Here is a 21,690-nt window from a genome sequence, read left to right as displayed (position 1 = left end):
AGTAACTGGTTACATGAATTGATCAGAAAACAAGCATAAGCGGTAATGAAAATATACCTTGCATTACACTGAGAAACATGATTGATTACCAGCTGAACAATTAGTAGATGGACAGAAGATAAAACACTTGACACTCTCCACTTGGTTGCTTCTTTTACTTTGCTCTGCCAGTTTTAGCATAGAAAAGCCTCCTGGTTTTTTCCATTTGTTTTACTTAATCAGCAGCTCCTACACTAACAAAAATAATACTGATTTTTAGAATAATTCTGGCTGATGTTGCAACATAGTGGAACTAGTTTTCAGAGGAGGAGGTGAGATGCAGTAACAGCTCCTATTTGCAGGACTCGAAAGTCAAAGGAAGCGTCACAGCAAAGCCTTTTGTAATCTGAATCTTCATGCGATGACTGGAGATCCATCACACTCCTTTCTGTTCAGTATGTGTATACCAAGTAGCTGACTGAAAATTTAAGAGACATGGCAGAAGTCTCTCATTCCCATCTGAGAAATAACGTCTCCCACTAAATTGTGCTGTACCACTACTGACATGCTGAAACGCAGAAGCTTGATAAACCTGCTGTAACAACTGGCTGTGAAAGATTTCATTTTATCACTACCTTTTAGCAACAGAAATTTCCTTTCTAGTATTAACCATGATAACTTAAGTCTATATTTTTTTCAAGCTATATGAAGACTGACAAGGTGTGCCTGTGTATGTGGGGAAAGTCTTTCTTTCCCTTCTTTAAAAAATAACTCCACCTAATTTATCTGACCTGAAGAGGGTCCATAAAGGGTCAAAAGATGCTCAAGTGTCTAAACTGTTAAGATATTACATTAGTGTAAGTTGCAGACCATAAAAATTAATTTGTGTCTTTGTAAAAGGCATTTTGGCTCACATAGAAAATACTTTGTTCAATTACTTTTTTTTGCAAAAAAGACATGCCATATTTGTTCATAATTGACAACTATAAGTAGTGCCGACCAAAACTTGTAACATTTGCCTTTCACATAAAACATCGCATTTACAGCTTTGTTTTAGTCTAAATCTCACTTGTCATAAAGCATCACTCAGCCCACCATAAATTAGTTATTTTTCCCTTTTCACAGGAATATTTGTTAACATTACTGTAAGTGCAGAAGAAAAAACACTCTGTAACATGCATTACCAAGAACAGCAGCTACCAACAATGAAAGCTAAAGCTTAATTAAGTTATCAATTTGCAGGTTGAAATGGGAAAGTCTACTTCTTTGCTATCAGTATGAATACTGATTCTAATGTGACAACTGACAAACTGAAGGAATGTGTATGAATATTTTTGTCTTTATTTACATATCTTTACTGTTTTTATGAAAGCAGTTGAAACCAAAATATTTTAATAACTTTACCTACATATTTATGTGATAATAATTCAGATTCTCCTGATCATTTTTAATACCTCTGGGATGAGATGTCACTAAGAAGAGTAAAACTGCGTTAGAACTGGTACATTTGACACTTCAGAGGCCACACTTACACATAAAGAGAAATAAAATGAATAAAAAAGTTTTATTTTTTAAACCCAGAAAGTGTGAGAGGATGAGTGCAATATAGGTGGACCAGGTAGGCATTATAGATGGTGTCAGAAGCGGGTTCATATGACATTAAGAATCTACTCCAGTGAGCAGCACCGTCCAAGTACTGCATGTCATTTTGAAAAATGCAGTAGGACAGGCACCTCTATTTATCAGTCATCTACTGCCACTTGCTTATTCAATCTCTATCAGCCAAAAATTAGGAGCGTTTGTCATTCTAATAGTTATTACGGAGGACATTAGGCAACTTGACAGTTTTTAGTTAACAGTGTAAAATAAAGTCTTCTTTTGTACTCTTCTAAGTGACAAAGATTGCACCTTCTCTGTCATATACCTCCTGACATGCACGGCAGATATTTTCTGAATCTTCAGGCTTTCAGATGCTGACCTGCCACCAGCCCTTTCTCACGTCAAACAAAAATTTTGTTTTGTCTCAAAAAATGATCATTTACAAAGATCTCTGATAAGGGTCAACAGGAAAAGTTAGTGGCAAAACTGGACACAAGTTGATTGTCCTACCATCACCACACTTTTGATAGCCTATCAGTGCAGTTAAGAGCCTTGCTATTTAGTTTCTTATTACAGGGTCAGACCATATGCTTAAAACATCTCCTTTGCATATGCTCCAGCACGTCTTTTCTGCATATGATCAGAAGCATCGTATGGCCGTTAACAGAAAGTGGTTTCAACGTGTCACCCATTGTACTGAAATCCTCATCTGGCAGGTAATGGCTTTCAGAACCATCTACATACCAGGTCACTATAAAGAGATGCACATTTTCCTGAATTTTGTATTTGTGATTCTTTGGTCAAGATGCCAAACTCCTGATACTTATTATACTTACTATGACACATTTGGATATGGATGCCAATTGCATTTTTCTACACTTGGATGAAGTTTCCTAGGATCATTCTGAGGAAAGCAACTTTGACCCAAGAATTGAATGCTGAAAGCCACAGAAGTAAGACACTGCACATCAGCACAATACAGTTAATTACTTAACTGTTTTCTTGTTTTCATGTTACATGATTTGACAGGATATTATTCTAAACTTGTGGAGTTTCATCAAGAGAAGTTAATGCTTATGCAGATTCATAAGGATGGTTAATTTACAGATCAGATGGGTAAGACCTAGCCTTCTGCTTAAGGCTCTGTACAACTCTGCAATAAATATACTTTAATACAAAAAAAAGAATTCCTAAAAAGTTCTACACTAATTTCAATGGAAGCATTAAAGAGGTGGGATAATAAATATATTAAAATGTCTATTCATAGAAAACAAAAAGGTATTTTTCCAGAAAGTTTACTTATAGAAAATCAAAATCAAAAAACCTGGAGCAAAGGCTTAGCTTACCCATCTGTAATACAGCACTGCAAAGTTCTTAGTAAATTTTTCTGGTTTATTTCTATTTCTGAAAGATCTCTTGACAACAATGAAAACAGCTCTTGGCCTTTTTCTTCCCAAGAGGCTATATCCAGAAAAATGTAACTTGTATTCTAATTCACTGAATAATTTATGATGCATCAGAAGACAATGGATTTTGGCCCAGCTTAAGAAATACTTCACGTCTACAAGCCCACAGCACTGAGACTTTTCATCTTCTCTCAAGTGAAATTTTACCTTTAATATGAAAACATAATAAGTTACATAATTACAAGAACTAAATAAAGCATTAGAACTGAGAGGCCCAACCTATAACACTGAATTCTCAAATTACATTTATGATGAACCATTTGTTGGAATTGTAAGATAAGTCTCCCCCTCAAAATTCCTACAAATAGCAAAAATGAACGGTTACTTTTGCTATTCTCCAAATCAAATGCTAGAATATAGATAAATATAAAGAATTCAAACTGGAATTCTTTCCACGTGTGAAATCTTTGCATTACCATCTGTTCCCCAAGGGGGTGGTGGGGAAGACACACACAAAATATTCTTTGTTTTCAGCATTCCTGAAACACATACTAAAAAGAGAACTCAATCTTAATTATACTGTCATATGTATGCAACAACACAGCGAAAACACATCATGCAATTTTCTTGTTTTCAGACTAAAAAGACCTCGCATAACACGTTTACCTTCTTTTGATGGTCATGTATTCAAAATTCACTTTGTCCTAATAGGTACTTCTAGACCATAAGGGAGTCATTGAAATGTTCTCAATGAAACTCCACAATTCATTATATTAGTGATAAAGACATTTTTCCTCATTGAGAATAAAATACATTATGAATGCTGCCATTCTTAAACGAAAACCAGAAAAGCATTGCAATTTCCCTATTTCCAACTTCTGAAACACTTATATCTACATTATAGAACAGCCTTACTCATACAAACCTTCCACACCTAACACACAATGGTTTTTTTCACATCACTGCAGAAGTGTTTCAGTACAAGAGATGAGCGTGTTATTAGTTACTTTTACAATGCATATTATAGAGTACTTAATATTGTAAAAAAAAGGAAAATAAATAATTAAAAAGAATGAAGTCCATATTCCAAAAGCACTAGGTAAAAATGCAGTTATGTTGCACAATGAAAAAAATAGCAAACTTTTGCCTAATTACTTATTACATATTACTTAATTACTTAATTCCTTATTTATTTTCCATGGCAAAGATAGGTGATATGGGGGATAATACTGAATTACTAATTCAAGAAAAAGTTGCAATTCTTAAGCATTATGACACGAGCCACTTAAAGCCACTAAAGTAGTATTAAATCACACTATTTAAATAATTTTTAAAAAATTATATGTCTATATGGCTGAAAAATTGTAGTTCATAAAGTTATCCTTCAGCTTTCAAGTAATTCATATGTTTTGCATTTTTTAATCATCTAGAAATGACAGACTTAATTAAATTACCTCTGGTATCCCCAGTTTTCTACATGCATCCAGAAAGTTTTCCACGTTTCTCCTGCATTTGGCCATGCTAAGTTTAGGCTGTAAAGAAAAAAACAGTTTACGACAAAAGAAGTCAACAACATTCATTCAGTCGCTTAATTCATCGATGGCATTACTCTTCTACTGATGCACCATCTTCACGTTTCCCCTGAAAAGAACGCTTACAATTTTGCTCTACTTTCTTTTCACAGCTCTAAAAACATAATGCCTCTCATCCGAGTACATAAGTTGTGGATGCCATGTGCTTTTCCTTAGTCACCAGCACATTTAGTTCTCTACTTGTTCACATCCAGCTCGTGAGGTTCTAAAACCTGCCTCCTACAAAGATTTGTGATAGACTATGTTGATTTTCTGGACACCAAGTAAACTGATGAAGGATTTCAACATACATCGTGGGAACAGACTTAACTCTAATTAGCAGGATCTTACTTTTAAAATATTTTATGTACTCACAAAAGTATAACAAATACACACAATTTTAATATCTCTGAATAAGAAATTTCCTATCACTACAAAATTTCAAATACTTCCGACTACAAAATTTCAAATACTTCCGTAATCTGTCTCACTGAGGACTATCCACCAAATAGTTACAAAAATACCATGTTACAAAAAAAAACCCCAACAACTCACTATTTTACTTGCAAGATGTGAAACATTGGTAATTATTATAGAATCACAGAATGGTTAGAGTTGGAAGGGACCTTCAAAGGCCATCTAGTCCAACCCCCCTGCAAGGAGCAGGGACATCCCCAACTAGATCAGGTTGCTCAGAGCCTCATCCAGCCGGGCCTTGAATGTTTCCAGGGACGGGGCATCCACCACCTCTCTGGGCAACCTGTGCCAGTGTTCTACAACTCTCATTGTAAAAAACTTTTTCCTAATATCCAATTTAAATCTACCCCCCTCTATCTTAAAACCATTACCCCTCGTCCTATCGCAACAGCCCCTACTGAACAGCCTCTCCCCATCTTTCTTGTAGGCCCCCTTGAGGTACTGGAAGACCGCTATAAGGTCTCCCCGGAGCCTCCTCTTCTCCAGGCTGAACAGCCCCAACTCTCTCAGCCTGTCCTCATAGGAAAGGTGCTCCAGCCTTCTGATCATCTTCGTGGCCCTCCTCTGGACCTTCTCCAGCTGGTCCATGTCCTTCTTATGTTGGGGGCTCCAGAACTGGACACAGTACTCCAGGTGGGGTCTCACCAGGGCAGAGTAGAGGGGCAGAATCACCTCCCTCAACCTGCTGGCCACGCTCCTCTTGATGCAGCCCAGGATGCGGTTGGCCTTCTGGGCCGCAAGGGCGCATTGCTGGCTCATGTTGAGCTTGTCGTCCACCAGCACTCCCAAGCCCTTCTCCTCAGGGCTGCTCTCAATCCATTCTCCACCCAGCCTGTATTTGTGCCTGGGATTGCCATGACCCAGGTGCAGGACCTTGCACTTGGCCTGGTTGAACTTCATGAGGTTGGCACGGGCCCACCTCTCCAGCCTGTCAAGGTCCCTCTGGATGGCAGTCCCCCTCCCTTCCAGAGTGTCGACGGTATCACACAGCTTGGTGTCATTGGCAAACTTGCTGAGGGTGCACTCTATCCCACTGTCCATGTCGCCAACAAAGATGCTGAACAGGGCCGCGCCCAACATGGACCCCTGAGGGATGCCACTCATGACCGGTCTCCACTTGGACATCGAGCCGTTGACCATCACTCTCTGAGTGTGGCCATCCAGCCAACTCCTTATCCACCGAGTGGTCTGTCCATCAAACCCATATAATTCCTGAATATCCACTTAAACTAAGAATTCACTATAGTAGCAGGGACTTTAAAGAACTAATTTTCTAGGCTAAAGTAATTTGAAGGCTGTTTCAAGCAAGAAAACATCATCAATATAAAGTAGAAACAAAATAAAGCCAGATTTAAAATATTTGGGGTTTTTTGTGATAGAAAACACCCCAAGACTTTCATGTTTAAAAAAAAAAAAAAAATCGGCAGCAAAATGTAAGTTTTTGCCCCAGAAATTCAAGCTTACATATTTTGGCAATGTCATATTTTTACCAAAGACAGAAAGAATTTAAAACCAAGCAACATTAAGAGAAACTCCATTAGATCATCTAGAAAATGTCTTTTTCTTAACCTCTGACTTCTTGGAAGTTCTTATAGACTGGCTCTGAAATCCACAGGGTATTCTCAGAATAGAGTATAAAGCTGTACATGGCAAATATTTACCAACATGTACTTTTTTAAAAAAAAAAAAAGAGCAGATAGTCTATAAACATACAAAAGCTCTTCAGAACCAGACTGGTATCAGAAATCTGGAACAAAGACCTAACCAAAAGACATAAATAAACAGAGAAAATACTAAGGAAATTAAGTTTGAAGAAATGCACACAACACAAATTACGTCGATTTTATGTCCTGAAATCTTCAGGTCCTTAAGTTTGGCAAGTCAATTTTAAACCACTACAACACATGTTTCTGTTCCACTCTGTCTGCAGGTAAAAGGAATAATTTCTACATTTAATCCAACAGGAAAAATATGCTAATAAGTGCTGTAAGTGCTTTTGTTACATGACATCTGCTAAGCGGTACATTGCTAAAGTTATCTTCATATTTCTTCAATCAACAAACAAGGGGCTAATTGTATTTTTTAAAACAGTCTCCTATAATAAAATCTTGTAAACACAGAATTTCATAGTGTACTGAACAAAAAGGCCATTATTAAAATAATCTGATCTGTTTCTAGATCAGAGAGAGGCAGGATAATTTGATTCACTTACAGATGTGTGTAAATACATACACACACATACTATATACGTAATATAAAAAAAAAATTAATGAACATTTGAACTTGTAGTAATGTAAACGTTGCCCCTAAGAGATAAACATTAATTGAACAGCAATCTGTTTTATGCAACCAAACATCACTTGGCAATAAACCAGTAATTCTTCCTCTCCCACCCCAATGTAACAAGAAACATTCAACTTACTACTGCTGGTGAAGGTACATGAATACTTCCCACAGACCGAGGACGAACATGATTTACTAAATGGCAGAGAACTACACCATCCATCAGAGCAGACCCCAAGTCTTCAGGCAAACAAATCTTTAGTCTTGTTTCAATGTTCTGCAAATGAAGAACACATGCACACTTTAATACAGAAAGGGATGAAGGGGTAAAAAATGGGAATATATATCCTCATCTTCTCCCAAGCTGTAGACACATAGCCAGTTTTGGAGCTTTGTTTTACCAAGAAACATACTACCTTTATATAAGCAATTCTTCAAAAACTAAAATCCAGCTGCCTCTACTCTATATTGATCACTGAATTATGCAAACTTCTTTAAAAGAATGCTAGACTTCAAATGCTGCTGTCATAATATGCATTTATTTTTATATATACATCTTAAATCCCATATGCATGCAATTAGCCATGTGGTTACAGAACATGTAGCTCCTTCCTTTCACCATTCCTTCAAGTCTTCTACTTATGCATCTCAAATTTTCCTTATTGTCAGCACTTTGAATAAGAACTATATTGTGTTAATCACTGTACAAGCAGAGAGTAAAAGGCAGTATTTCCCTAGTAGCCTAAAAATTACTTAGGAAGCATTAGTGAGAAAAACAGGTAAGGTAAGGCAAAATATTCAGATTTAAGAGAATTTCTGGATATCTGTTAAGTAAAATTGAAGTCTCATTGAAAATAATTTGCTATTGCAAAATAAAATACTTTGAAAATATTTTAGAATTTTCCATTTAAAAAATCCCTACAATAAGATTATTACATATGGTGAGTTTCCTAAATTGTGCTCAAATCTTGAAAACATTCCAACACTATACTTAGAGATAACTCTTAGATTAACTCTCAGATAATTACTTCTGTTATCTTAAGATAGATATTTCTTATTCCTAGTTGAACCTCTTTAATGTCATTATTCTCTATTAATACATTACCTCAATCTGTGCTGAGTGTTTTAGATGAAAATAGATTATTCTCTTTAGAATCAAAGGAGAATGTAAGTTGGAAGGGATTTCTGAGGGTCATCCAGTCTAACAAATTTGAAACGAGATGAGAGCCTCTGTTAGTTAAGTTCTGGATATCTGCAAGGAAGGAGATTCCACAGCATCTCCAGGCAATCTTGTTCAGTGTTTCATCATCCTTATTGCAAAGAATTTTCTCCTTATAGCTACTTAAAATTTCTTTCTCTGCAATTTGTGCCACTGCCCCTCATCTTTCACCGTGCGTCTTTGAAAAGCCTGGCTTTATCTTTTCTATTACTACCCTTCAGGCAGCTGAGGACAGTCATATGATATTCTCAGCACTCTTTTCTCCAAGCGAAAGAAATCCAGCTCTTTAGCTTCTTCCTCCTACAACCTTTGTTTGGGTGCCCTCACCATGAAGTAGCCTCCACTGAACTCACTCTGGGGTTTCATTAATATTTTCCCAGTTTTTCTTTCACTAGACATACCACTCACGTACTCACATGCACGGTCGCAAAATGCCAAATGAGGAAATGCATCACATGTACTAATAGTTTTGCTTTCACCTTGGATTAATTCATACATTAGAAAACATTTCTGGTATATAAGATATGTGCATAAAGTTATACATTAAGAATACATTTTGATACATTTTTTCCAAAACTGTTATAATCAGGTTTATATAAGTTAATGAATTAAAACTTCTTTCTCTTAAAAAATTTGTCTGTTGGGAGACTACTCAGTGTAGATCAAGATGCTTTTTTTGTGTGGGTTTTTTTTTTTTTTTATGAGCACAGCACATCTACAACACTATTTCCATGCCAGTTCGTAGTTTAAGACTAGATTTAATTGAAATTGAAAACTTCAAGAAGCAAATCAATGATCTTTCAATTTTATCACCATTGAAGAACTACTCCCTTTTTCAAAATCATTCATACTACACAGCAGACAATTTGTTCCACTTAGCATGTCAAAAGTATTCAAAGTTTATCCTTTGAGTGACAAAAATCAACCAGTATTTCTCTATTGCTCAAGAGTAAGTGGCGAATCGCTCTTGAAATGACAACTATCTGAAGTGATCGGGAACGTATACAAAATCAAATGGCTCCAATAGAGGAAAAAGAAGTATGTCTCTGAAGAAAAAGTTTCATGAAATGGAACAATTTCTGTAAAAATACACCATTCTAAAGAAAAGAGGGGAATGTGTGTAAGAAATACCAATGTTCTTACAATACATGGCTCAGGTGAAGCAGTTGAGCTAAAGGTAACTGTGCATTTAGATTTCTAAACAAAGAATCTGAGTACTGTAGTAGTCGTTCCTTCTTGTTTAGTGCCCAGCTTGGTTAAGGTTGCAAGGTTCTGCGGAGTCTCACTAAATTCTAACATACGATGAAACAATTCAAAAGCAAAATACACTAACAAATATGTTTATTCAATAAGTATGAACTCAATGACTTACATGTTCTGGGCTATTTTCTTGAATAGTATATAATGAAGGTTGCTTCTCTAAGTAAAGGACCAAGTAAATCAGAGTAAATTTTACTAATTTTAAAAATCTCACTATGTGCTCCCAAACAGGGCAAATAATCTAGCTTTCATCATCACTCCTTGACTTGCAATCAAAACTCTCACAAGAGAGAATAGAATTTTCATTTCAGGACACAGTGCTTCAAGGTGAGAGCAAAGAAGGATCGTGCATGAGCTCAAGGTCAGTAACACATTAAAACAGTATTACTGGTAATACCTAATATAGCGTAGAGAGATCCTTATTAAGTCTCCATGATCATGCCTGATATGGTGAATAACCTTGCTCTACTTTTCACTGTGAGGGTTAACCGAACTAATGCCCAAGGCAGGAACCTTGAGGGCATTATTTTTAGGAACAAATACTTGGGGACTTGCTACATACTTGTGGTAACTCTTCAAAACATTAAAAGCTGCATTGATGCAGTTTAAAATTGGTAATACACTACATTCAATCAACTGCATTGAATCTTCCACAAGATCTGTTCCTTAAAAACTTCAGTAAGACAAAGTAAGGTTAATGCAGACTTAAAACAGATGAGCGCCCAAGGTAGGAGAATGAAGATCTAAAAGTCCTCATAGTTCTACATTAAACAACTCTCCTTTTAAACACTATTTGGTAAGAAGAAAAAAAGTGAAACTTCGTGCTTTAAAATTAAATAATACAAGACATGTTATTTAAAATAAATTAATAAATTTGGAATTCGTAACTCCACGAAGCTAATGACATAAGAATAAAAAATGTTGTAATTCAGTTGCGATATTGATGTCACTTACCGCACTTTCCAGATTTGCACTGCATTTAGCAGTGCAACAATACCATCTCTGATGTTGATAACATGACATAACTGGAAACCTGGACAGGTTCAGGCTCACAACACTCCTTGTAGCAAAGGTGGTCTTTTTTTTTTTTTTTTTTTTTTTTAAACACAAATAGGCATCACACAAACAGTGCTACCTAGGTATTAGCTGTGTAACACAGCGTCTATGCAACCACATGCAGCAATTTTTGCATCAGGCTCTAGCTTCTATAGTCAAGACAATACATCAGGAAACCATCTTGTATACTCAGATCTTCAAGTGATGAAATATTCATTTCATTTCTAAGAAAGCTGTTTCAAGCATTAGTTATCTCCTTTAAAAAAAAAGTTTCTAACTTCATCTTGAACTAATAGATTTCATTATGTCTTTTTCTTGCTAGACTGAAGACTTCTCCAGCTGTTAGGAAATAGTTTCTAGACGTCTCTATCTCTTAAGTGATCACTTCAGCCTTTCTGATGAAATTAAAGAAATTGTTAATTCCACCAGTGCAAGGCATGCTGTTTAATTGTATGTCATTCACGTAACTCCCATTATTATTTCCTATTTTCACAAAACCTTTCCTGAAGTACAGACATCTGACAGTGACAAAGCGCTCCAGGAATTGTCTCATAATGTGATCTGCAGAAGTAATATTGCCTCATTTAATCTTTTTAATATTCTTCTACATAGACAGCTTTCCAAAAGAAAAATTTAAAAATGCATTCCATTAGCACAAATTAATCTACCAACTCACATACCTCACGTAGCTGTTCCACAAGCTCTCTCTCTTCTCTCATCTGTTCCATTTTCCTTCGAATTGTAAATTGTGGGTCTATTGATTCCAAATTTCTTTGTGGTCTTAAGAACACTACGATTTTTAAAAAGATAGATTTTAGTTTAAAAACAAACACCTTGATTTATTAATTTCTAAATTAAACAAGATCCTTAGGCACTCCCACCGGCAAAAATTGTTAGAAAATTTCTCCGTCCTCAGGAAGACAGAAAAATCTCATCTTGGATTACAATCATAAATGGATATTTTCTGGATATGGCTCCAAATGGCATCATGTGCCATCAACAGAGTGGATAATTTATCAATCAAATCCTAATCTCAACAGGCAAGTTTTGTCAGAAGATTAAGCATCAGCACTGTTGCGTAGAGATTCCAATTGGTACAAAATTTCGTATCTAACATGGCAGGAAACACCTCTTAATTCTTTTAGGTAGAACCTTCTCTCACAAGATGCTGAATTGTGTAACAAGCTGTGAGAAGCATCTTCCTACACAGGACAAACTGCTTACTAGATAGGTTTATACTGAAGAAAAAAAAAAAAAAAAAAGAAAAGAAAAAAAAAAAACACACACACAAAAAACCCCGAAAGTCCAAAAAACCCCCCACCCACAACTAATGTAGGCTTAGCCATTCAGTAAGTCTGCCTACATTAAAAAGTTGTATTGTAAATGTAGCATTGCACAAACTCTGCACAGTACTCCCTCCCACCAATCCTAGTTCTGTCAACTGTATCACTTTGCCCACATACAGTTCCTTGAAATAATTACATTAAATCCCTGCACATATACACCCCTACACTTCCTTTTTTAATTATCAATGACTGTTTTGAACGGTTCTGAAGAACAAGAAGATGTATGCTTGAAATGCAACTGTCACCTGTTTGTCACTTTGTTTCACAAAATGCAACTGTCACTTGTTTGTCACTCAAATTATAGGTCAACTTGATTATTATGGAAAATAATACTGCTTAAAAGAAAGAAGCATTTTGTATTATTACATTCCCACCCCTCTCCTTCTGAATACAACATGACACCCTAAGTACCAATTAATTGGGTGGAAAGTTCAAAGCCTAGAAACTTCAGTTTTTACATACAGTTACTGCTCAGTCTCAATTTTGTTAATTCAAGACCATTAAAGAAAGACAAGATAATTTCTGAGTCAATAGGTAACAGGAGAGAAGAGAGGAGCCTTTTGTTTTGTAAAAGGCACATCAAAAAATTGGCAGCGTATCAATTGCCAATAGCACCTACTAGAGGAGTAAAAAATGATGAATTACTCTTGTCTGTAAGAAAGGTACACGTCAGGTGTAATGATGTTCCATTAAAAATTGTGGCATGTCAGTCATTTTATTTAGGTTGTGATTTGGGTAACAGGCTGAATTTTAAAAATCAGTCCTCAAAATACGTTACAAGTTAAAAAACTGAACTGAAGGAAATTTCATCCACACTCTGACCAAAACCAAACCGTTTAATGAAGCCCCCAAATCAGCTCAGGGTCAACATACTAAATTGTACCTTCTGACTTTTAGGGCTCAGATAAACAAGACAAAGTATCTGTACAATAAATACTTTGAAATCTCAGACAAGTCTAGTCTAAGCTACTTCTCTAGCCAAAGGGACAGACAGACACCACCTAACGCAGTTCAGTCAACAGGCAGTAGTTCTTTCCCTTACTGACTAAAAAGGGAGCTTAAGGCAACAAATCCTTAGGATACTTATCTGAGGCATGAAGACAGAATAAACTATGGCCAATTACTAAACTTGCTTCTTTCCACTACTTGACTCACAGAGCTTTAACTTTTCACAGGTAACTGAAATTCACTACACTGCTGCTAAATCAGTAATTTTAGGAAATATCATATTAAAGGTTATTTGTTAAACAAAATTGTTTAAATAGAACACCAAAATAGTACAGTTTTATGCCAGTAAACTTTATCCTTTTTAACATCATCAGAAGTCCCACTGACAGACTGGGAGAGCATCCTGGAGCGAACGCGCAGGACTACAAGTACCAACTGCAGCTCAGCTCCCTTCTCCAGGCAGGCTACATAGCTTCACCAGTCACCATTCTGAAGGCTCTACACACAGGTGCACACATCACAAAAACATTCATTATCCTGACCTCCCACACATAACATGAGAGTAGCAGAACCATGCTTTTAGATGCAATCGGTCCACAGTTGTATCGACGTTTAATCTTTGCCTTTTTAGAGGGCAAACTGCAAGCTCAGAATCATAGAATCACAGAATCATAGAACAGTTAGGGTTGGAAGGGACCTTTAAACAGAACTCTATTTCCAAAGCACAGCATATCAACAGATAGACACTTCTTAATATTTTGTAGAGAGTCATACGTATAACTATGACCGCACACACCCAAGCACACGAAGGCTGTTAACAGCTGTAACTACTGTTTTTATGAAGTATAAACAATACCTGATTTAACTACACCATTTCAAAAGCATTACCTACTGATTTAGCTAATTTTAAATTAATTTATACATTGGTAAGTTTCTGATGAAAGCACTTATATATGGTGAAAATTAATCAGTTGGAAATATTTAAAATGTCATTTAATGAATCATATAGTAAATCACATAGTTTAGGATGGCTACAAGAACAACAAAAAAAATTAACTCCCTGAGGCTTTGCTGCCTCTCACAGACGACATACCTAAACAAAACCACGCTTGAAGAGCAATACCATATTTAAATGGTACTTAAATGCCATTCTAACTTTATTAGCAGCAGCAACATTTCAAAAGATTCTCTATGAAAGCATGAGTTCATATTTAAGTTTAATTTTGCAAGTTATGAGAGGATTATCATGGACTTCATTGTTTGGTTACAGCTATCCTTGTTCAGGCCTTTGCTAAGTCAATACGAATGTCCCAAGATCTACTTCCTTCTGATTTCAGACTACAAGCATCTGTTAATTAAAAGTAAATATCAACATTACGTATTCAATTCTATGAATGAATAAGACATACATTCCACCATGAGAAAAAGGTAGGTTAATCTCAAGGCAGTGGTAAACTACAATTAAAATTTTCTAAATAAAATAAAATAAGCTTAATTTATTAAAAAAACCAAACCCACAATCAAAAGTGTTACTCATAAAAGATTCACTTATATACTGAATTTAAATAAAAATGTTCTAATACAGGCAGTTTTGGCAGTCCTTAGTATTGCTTGCATTTTTGCATTACACAGGTTTTCCAGCAAGGGGAGCCCGTACCCCACATACACCTGAAAGTCTATTTTTTACTCTTTCCAAGAGTGAGTTTCTGTTTTTTGAACCCATGGTCAACCCAGGCTATTATGTAATGCTTGTTCCAATAATTTTTTAAAGAAGTATTTTGTACAAGTCTCAACAAGTTAAGTGGGTAATAGTTAATAAATAGTTAATAATAATATCTTATATATTAATAATAATATAACAATAGTTAATAAAACAATATGTATTCAACATACCACAGTCAAGGACAAACTTCCTTGTGAAAATTTTCATTTTTGTACTGAGTTATAATGCACACAGGTGCACTATTTATAGCATATCAAGTAATTTAGTGTCCCAAGCACTTAGTTTGACAACACTATCCTTCAGGTAAACAACAAAATTATTTAATCTGACTCTAAAAATAATAGATAAGAAGAAGGTTGTACTAATGACAGGCAGAGATTAAGTCAAGCTTAAAGGTTATAGTTAGATTTCTCTTTGATTGATTTATTCTGTTCAAATTTAAGTAACAGTGAAGTAGTTACACAGAGTCATTTGCTAAACCAAAGCCTCCACAATGGTAGGGACATCGGTCTTGGCAGACCTGTCTGTTCCAAGCCTTACAACCTCAGGGAAATTCAGGGCTTAGCCTCCTCTAGTACAGAGCTGTTGACAGATACTTACATTAAAGATGATACGAAGTACTAAGATGCCACGCTGATGCATGTTATTTCTGTATCAAAGGCTACAACTACACTAGCAAGCTAAACAGGGCTAGTGCATGGATCCTCAGCACTGGTCTGCACACACCGACACTGTTAACGTTGTTGCTTCCTGGTACAGTTTTGGTCAGCGCAAACCCACCTCTCTTCTAGGAAACGTCTAGCAATAGCTCAAGGAATAGTATGGGCAAAGGACATTCCCCAAAGGCAGCTTAAACGCAGCCAAATTGTTTTGGAAAGTAAGAGTGCTTAAGGCATGGATTTGAATCATGCTGTGCCAGCTAACCTCAGTGCCAGAGAATGGGCTCTGGCCCATTTTACTTCCTGCTATAGGAAGATACAGATTAGATAACAAACTTAGCCCCAGATAACAAACTCTAAACAGAAAGGCAACAGTCCTGATTTAAAAAAAAAAAAAAAAAAAAAGTTGTCAAAGCAGTTTTGTGTTGTAACAACCCAAGGTAAAGAGCACTAGTATTTGCATTTGGCTTAGATTTCTCATGTCATTCAAATCTCATCTGTCCCATATGCTCAAGCACACACTAGTCTGTACTGCTCATTCCATTTAGAAGAGTAAAACAGTAACAAATCTACATTAACAGACAAAATTCTGCACTACTAGAAGTACCTCTAGCTTTCTCTGTTAGAACATTCATCACTGAAACGTCAAGTGAGCTTCACATCGTCATGAACCAAATTCAGTTTTTCAACTTACCGTTACCACAATTCTTATATTCCATGCTAATTTCCTTTACAAAGTTGATTCCTTACACATGCCGTCTTTTATGGTTTCATAATCAAGAACACTGTGACAATTCTGAGTATTGTCAAGTAATGAACTGAACTAAGAATGCAGGCATTCTAAACTAAATGTTAGCATTTACCATTCAAGATTTGCAGTCTTGGTTTCAGTGTGATGCTTTTAACAGTTTCTCTGCCTTCTAATACCTAAACACCCTTCTAATTTAGGGCCACTGGGAGAACAATAGTCCTACTTCAAAACCAAGTACACCTGCCTATCAAATATTTATAAACAATTGAATACTCTAGGTTCTGTATTTTCCATCTGACATTTAACTGTTAATGGGGTATAAGACCCTGATAGCCCAAACATGTCCAACCTTGCATATTAGTGCCGTGACTCAATGTACTACGGCAGTAACATCCTGGAGAAAAACAAAGCAAATGCAGCAGTAACAAAGTCCACTAATTTACCTGGCCTTCATTATGCACAGAGAAGTTTGCACAGAGAAGTCTGACAGCTTACTAACAGTTTATATTGGAAAGAAATTTTTGTTTAGCTGATTCTTTCAGCTTTGTTTCTTCATAGATTCCTCTTCTAATTTAGTTATGAACTTGCATCAATAACTGCAGATGGTAGTAGGATATTTTTATTAAGTCAGTATCTATCAAAAAAATCACAAATAAAAAAATGCGAAGAAGACAGTAGCAAAATTAATTACTGTTTGAGTACAACTTTATAAACCTTTAAAAGTAAAAAAAGTAAATAAACCTGTATTTGAAATAGTTCTTAGACTGGAATATCATGGGAAAAGTTGTTTTTGCCAGACTTGAACACAGAGACAGTCTTCATTCACTTTTGATACAACATATTCTACAGTAAATTAAGGTGCATCCTCTGAGGCATTTAATCTTAAACATTCCCTTAAGAGTATTGTCTTTCATGCTTAGTCACAGTGGGCACTTGCCATCTATTCAGGTTTCTGACAACACAAAATTAAGTAAATTATATATGTAACACCTACCATTGTCACTGTCTCCTTCAGATGGGATACTGTAGCTAAAGTTGTCCCATGTTTGTGCCTGTGTAAGTGTGTTGAAGGAGATAGGAGGAAGACTGAGGGATGGGTCTGCTGGAGGGGATTGATAGCCAGTCCAGCCATGGAGGTGTAAGGACCGAAGGGGGGATAAAGGGGCAGCAGCATTTCATATATGGCATTAGGATCGTATGGTAATGACAAAGATGTAATTCAAAGGTGATTAATACAAAATGTGTAATTTTTGAGAAAAGAATGAAAGATGGTGCAGAATAAGAAGAATGAAAAGTTATATGTTAGTACTTGCAAATAATACATTATATGTGCAGTTAAGCTTAGCAAGATCATTGTAACCATAGCACTTCACAGAACTTGTTTACAACCAAGTTTTAAGAAAAAGTACCCATAAATTTTTCATTACAGACTGACAAAACCCTTGACTCCGTGATTCAGGAGATAAACTCATCAGTTGTGAAGTTTCAGCAATGAAAAGTTCAGAGAATAAGCATTTTGGTATTTTTTGTAAGTGTGTAATAAGAACACTTCCTCCCCCAAAGACAAAGACAATTTACACATCCATATGAAAACATTATTAGATTACAAATTCCTAGCTGATTTTGATAAGTAGCAACATTATCCCTTGAGTTCTCTTCTGTTGAAATATGTCCTGTAAGTACAAGTACTACAGATGTTTTCCTTTTGTTTTAATTCACTTAACAGTACATGCAGCACTACTATTATTTCCTGCTGACTCCCCCAGCAGTAAGTCCAAAACTACAACGGGCCCACCACCCTAGGAAAGTTCTGGTCCTCCGCAACTTGTACAGCCTTTCCAGTGACAAGAACAGACACACAATACCTCCAAAGAGTGATTCTGAGTTTGCACCACAAGCCTTGGGAGACCTGCACTCTAGAGGGTTTTCCAACAAGCATAAATTCAGCAATGACCCAACTGGGCTCCCTAAAGCATGCAAAATTGCACATTTCCACAAAGCTGCAACAGAGTCTGGAGATTATTCACCAGATGACTGTAAAAGCATGTCAGGCCTACAGCTCATGACCACCCAGCAACTCATTGTGGAGCTAAACTTGTACAGCAATACAGTCCCTATTCTCCATCCATTCTGCTTTTCATCCTTCAGCTCAGTTTTGACAATTAGCACCACTCTGAACATTTTAATTGATTCATGAATCAAGCAAAAAGTTTAAGTTTATTAACTATTTTGAGTTATTCTCCTTCAGAGCAAAAGCACTTCCCCAGAGCAAAACTACGGTTCTAAGAAAACTTGTAATTATTGGTTCTCTTCAACAGTAATTTTTTGAGGTTTTCAAAACTAATGTCAATTTGAGAAGCCTACACTCTATTATGGTATTTAAAATACAGAAGGAAATATTCTGAAAAATTAAAAAAAAAAAATCCTCTCTCTTTTTACCTTCTAGGTAAACATCCGACCCTTGAAAAGAATCTGTCAAGTCAAAACACATTCATTATCTTTCAAAACATTTTCCTTGGGTAGCATGTCAGTCACCAGATATGAATTTTCACAATGTTTTGCCTAGCTTTAAAATGAAAGAATAAAAAGACCTTAAGTCCTGAACACGTATACACTAACGTAGTATGTACCAGGACAGAAGTTTAAGCAACTGTGGTTTATCCTCTGGAAGCACTTTCACTTGTGTATGTTCAAGAAGTTTACACACAGAAATCTATAACAGTTTATATTCACCTTTCCAAGCGACATAAAACATTATGAAATGGTGATGGGAGGCTGGCGGGATGTCACATAAAAACCAACACTCATTTAAAACAGACAAAAATCATTACAGTGAAAATAAACTGTCAAATTTCAGAAAGGTATGGTTGCATATATTTTCATTTAAAATCTGCCACTATTTTTTGCAGAGAGCATGATGTACACATTTCAGAACATTTTAACGTTCTTTTAATCTTGCACTCATATTTAGAAGATTTATAGAACCAAGTCATTCAGATGGTAGCTCTAATAAAGTTAAATAGCTAAATCTCATTTCCAATTAGTTTTACAGTTTACCCTAAGGCCATGAAGAGCTTAAATGAAAAAAGCTATTAAAATAAACTACAAAATGAGCTGAAAAACTTTCCTGGATCACAGAATTGCTGGACCCCTCGACCAGCTCAGCTCCAGGGCAACAAAGCAGTATATAATTAACAAGCACAAATTCAGACAGTGATAGGATGGTTCAAACTCACACAAAACTTGTACGAAGCTTTAAAGGAAATACAGTGAAGAAATCAGAGACACGGTAAGCTAATCAGCTTTAAGGGGAAAAACAGGAGTATTCACAAACAAGCCAGTATTTTCAGTCATGTATTACTTCTATCTGTAAATTATTCTTATGTGTTAGCAAAACAAATTTTAATACTACTTTTAGAGTAATTCTAGGGTGGGAGCAGGAGAGGAAACTATACAGCTTTATTACTGCTTTGTAAGGTTTCATTTTGTTACATTGTGGTAAATAGCTAATATACTGTCTTTTTATTAAAGCTGGACCTAAAGTTTTACTATTGCCAAATCCCCTTATGTTACCATGGCATAAATTTAAGGTAACGTGACTGAAACTGGATGTGATGAGGTGACAGATTGTGCAGTAATGGCTCTACGTTGATAAATATGTAGCAATGATACAGAAAGGAAAATAAATTCAGATTTTCGAGTTTTCTGCAACCCATAGCTGTGACCAAAAGACACTATAGTACTGGCATACTCAAAGCAATTCAAATATATGAATTTGAATTGCTACTATGCAGAAAATCAACAGATTATAACCAGCTGACTTTGGTATTTAATGAGGCTATACACAGTTGCAATATAAACAGGGGAAGAATTGTAGGAGCTGGGCACATCTGGTCTTCCATCACAGGACTTAGAGGATTTGTTGCAAATGACTGCAACCATTGCAATCCAGGCTTCCTAGAAATCCTCTAAAACAAGATTCACTAGGCTATTTTGCCCTGACCTATTACAGTCATTAAGTAAAGGCCATCCTGGCACACTGATACATCAAGATTTGGAAGAGCATGTTAAACTAACACTTGAACAAGAAGTCTTGCATTCTCTTCCACAATGCTGCTTCCAGTCCCCAGCAACAGATTCTACTGGCAGCCCAGCAGAACACAGGCTACATACTGTCAAAGCAACAACACGGCATGGGCCTGTTTGCCTTCACACATCTTTCTCCCAATGGTGATATGGCAATGTTGCCACTGGACTGTGCAATATTATAGAATCATAGAACAGATTGTCTGGGAAAGGATTTAAAGATCATCTAGTTACAACTCCCCTGCCTTGGGCAGGGTCATCTTCCACTAGACAAAGTTGCTCAAAGCCCCATCCAATCTGGCCTTGAACACTTCTAGGGACTGAGCATCCACAGCTTCGCTGGACAGCCTGTTCCAGTGTCTCACCTCCCTCACAGTAAAACATTGAGTAATAATTCTTTATTTTTCCCAAATCCTGAAAGGACCCATTTGCTCATCATTCAACCCATACTTTAAATACACAGAGAAATAATATCATCTCTAACGCATCAGGAACGTACAAGAATAGAGATAGAATTTAACAGTCCAATAAACTGAGAAGTGGAACTGAACAGATCTGTCAAACTGTGTATCATAACTACAGCAGAAATTTAAAATATCCACTTTGAAACAAGGATGATTCAATACAATTTTCTTTGCTTTTTAATTTAAAAAAAAAAAAAAACCAAATCTATGGGTACAATTTCTTAAACATTCAAATATGAAACTGCTGCCATTATTGCCAAGATATTTTGTTATGGAAACTACAAGCTTGTAGTGGTTTACCAGCATTTGATTAAAAGCGTTTGTGGTGAATGCAAGAAACCAGAATTACAGTCTTAGGATACTGAAACATACTGAAAAACCTACAGTTATTCTTTAGAGGTGATGTGAGATGACTTAAAATATTGAGTACCTCAGCACAGAGAAGATAAAAACTGAGTTTAATCCTGTAGCTAAATCCTATTTTTAACTGAAGTCATTATCCAAGCCCTCAAATACATCTATAGTTTTTGGGGGAGTTTGGGGTTTTTATTTAAAAAAAATAAATAAATAAATGGTTGCTTGTTAAAAGATTGATGGTTGTGCAGATTCAATGCATTGCAAATTCATTAAACTCAGCTGCTGGCTGAAGTAGACATCTAATCTTCCTATAATGCTTGATCCTTGCACAAGTGTAACTACTGAAAGACTCACTGCAATGTGCAATTTTCAGAGCAATGCATAAGAACTTTCCAAACAAGCCTAATTATTCACACAGATTATTCAACAAAATCTAAACTGTATCATTACATACCAATTAAGCAAAAATCGTATTCCAATTAGTATGCCAGCACAGTTGATATAGA

General features: G+C 36.0%; 1 protein-coding gene across 4 annotated transcripts in view; it reads right to left on the bottom strand.

Moving 5' to 3' along the window:
• The window catches only part of LRCH1 (leucine rich repeats and calponin homology domain containing 1), a 125,328-nt gene that overhangs the window by 15,289 nt on the left and 88,349 nt on the right, over positions 1-21,690 (bottom strand). For 2 of the 4 annotated variants that reach the window (XR_015261676.1, XM_086771842.1), the window contains exons 16-19: positions 17,272-17,376; positions 11,531-11,640; positions 7,455-7,592; positions 4,439-4,516 (exon numbers count right to left, since the gene is read on the bottom strand). Coding sequence is in view for 2 of the 4 variants with exons in the window: in XM_086771842.1 (XP_086627968.1) it covers positions 4,439-4,516; positions 7,455-7,592; positions 11,531-11,640; positions 17,272-17,376 (431 nt within the window). In the remaining 2 variants the exon portion in view is untranslated. The remainder of the gene's footprint in view (positions 1-4,438; positions 4,517-7,454; positions 7,593-11,530; positions 11,641-17,271; positions 17,377-21,690) is intronic. The other 2 variants (XR_015261677.1, XM_086771843.1) reach the window with 1 other exon arrangement.

Source organism: Chlamydotis macqueenii, chromosome 1 (assembly GCF_036417535.1).
Source record: "Chlamydotis macqueenii isolate bChlMac1 chromosome 1, bChlMac1.mat, whole genome shotgun sequence".
NCBI lineage: Eukaryota > Metazoa > Chordata > Aves > Otidiformes > Otididae > Chlamydotis > Chlamydotis macqueenii.
This window is presented reverse-complemented; position numbering and strand designations above follow the sequence as displayed.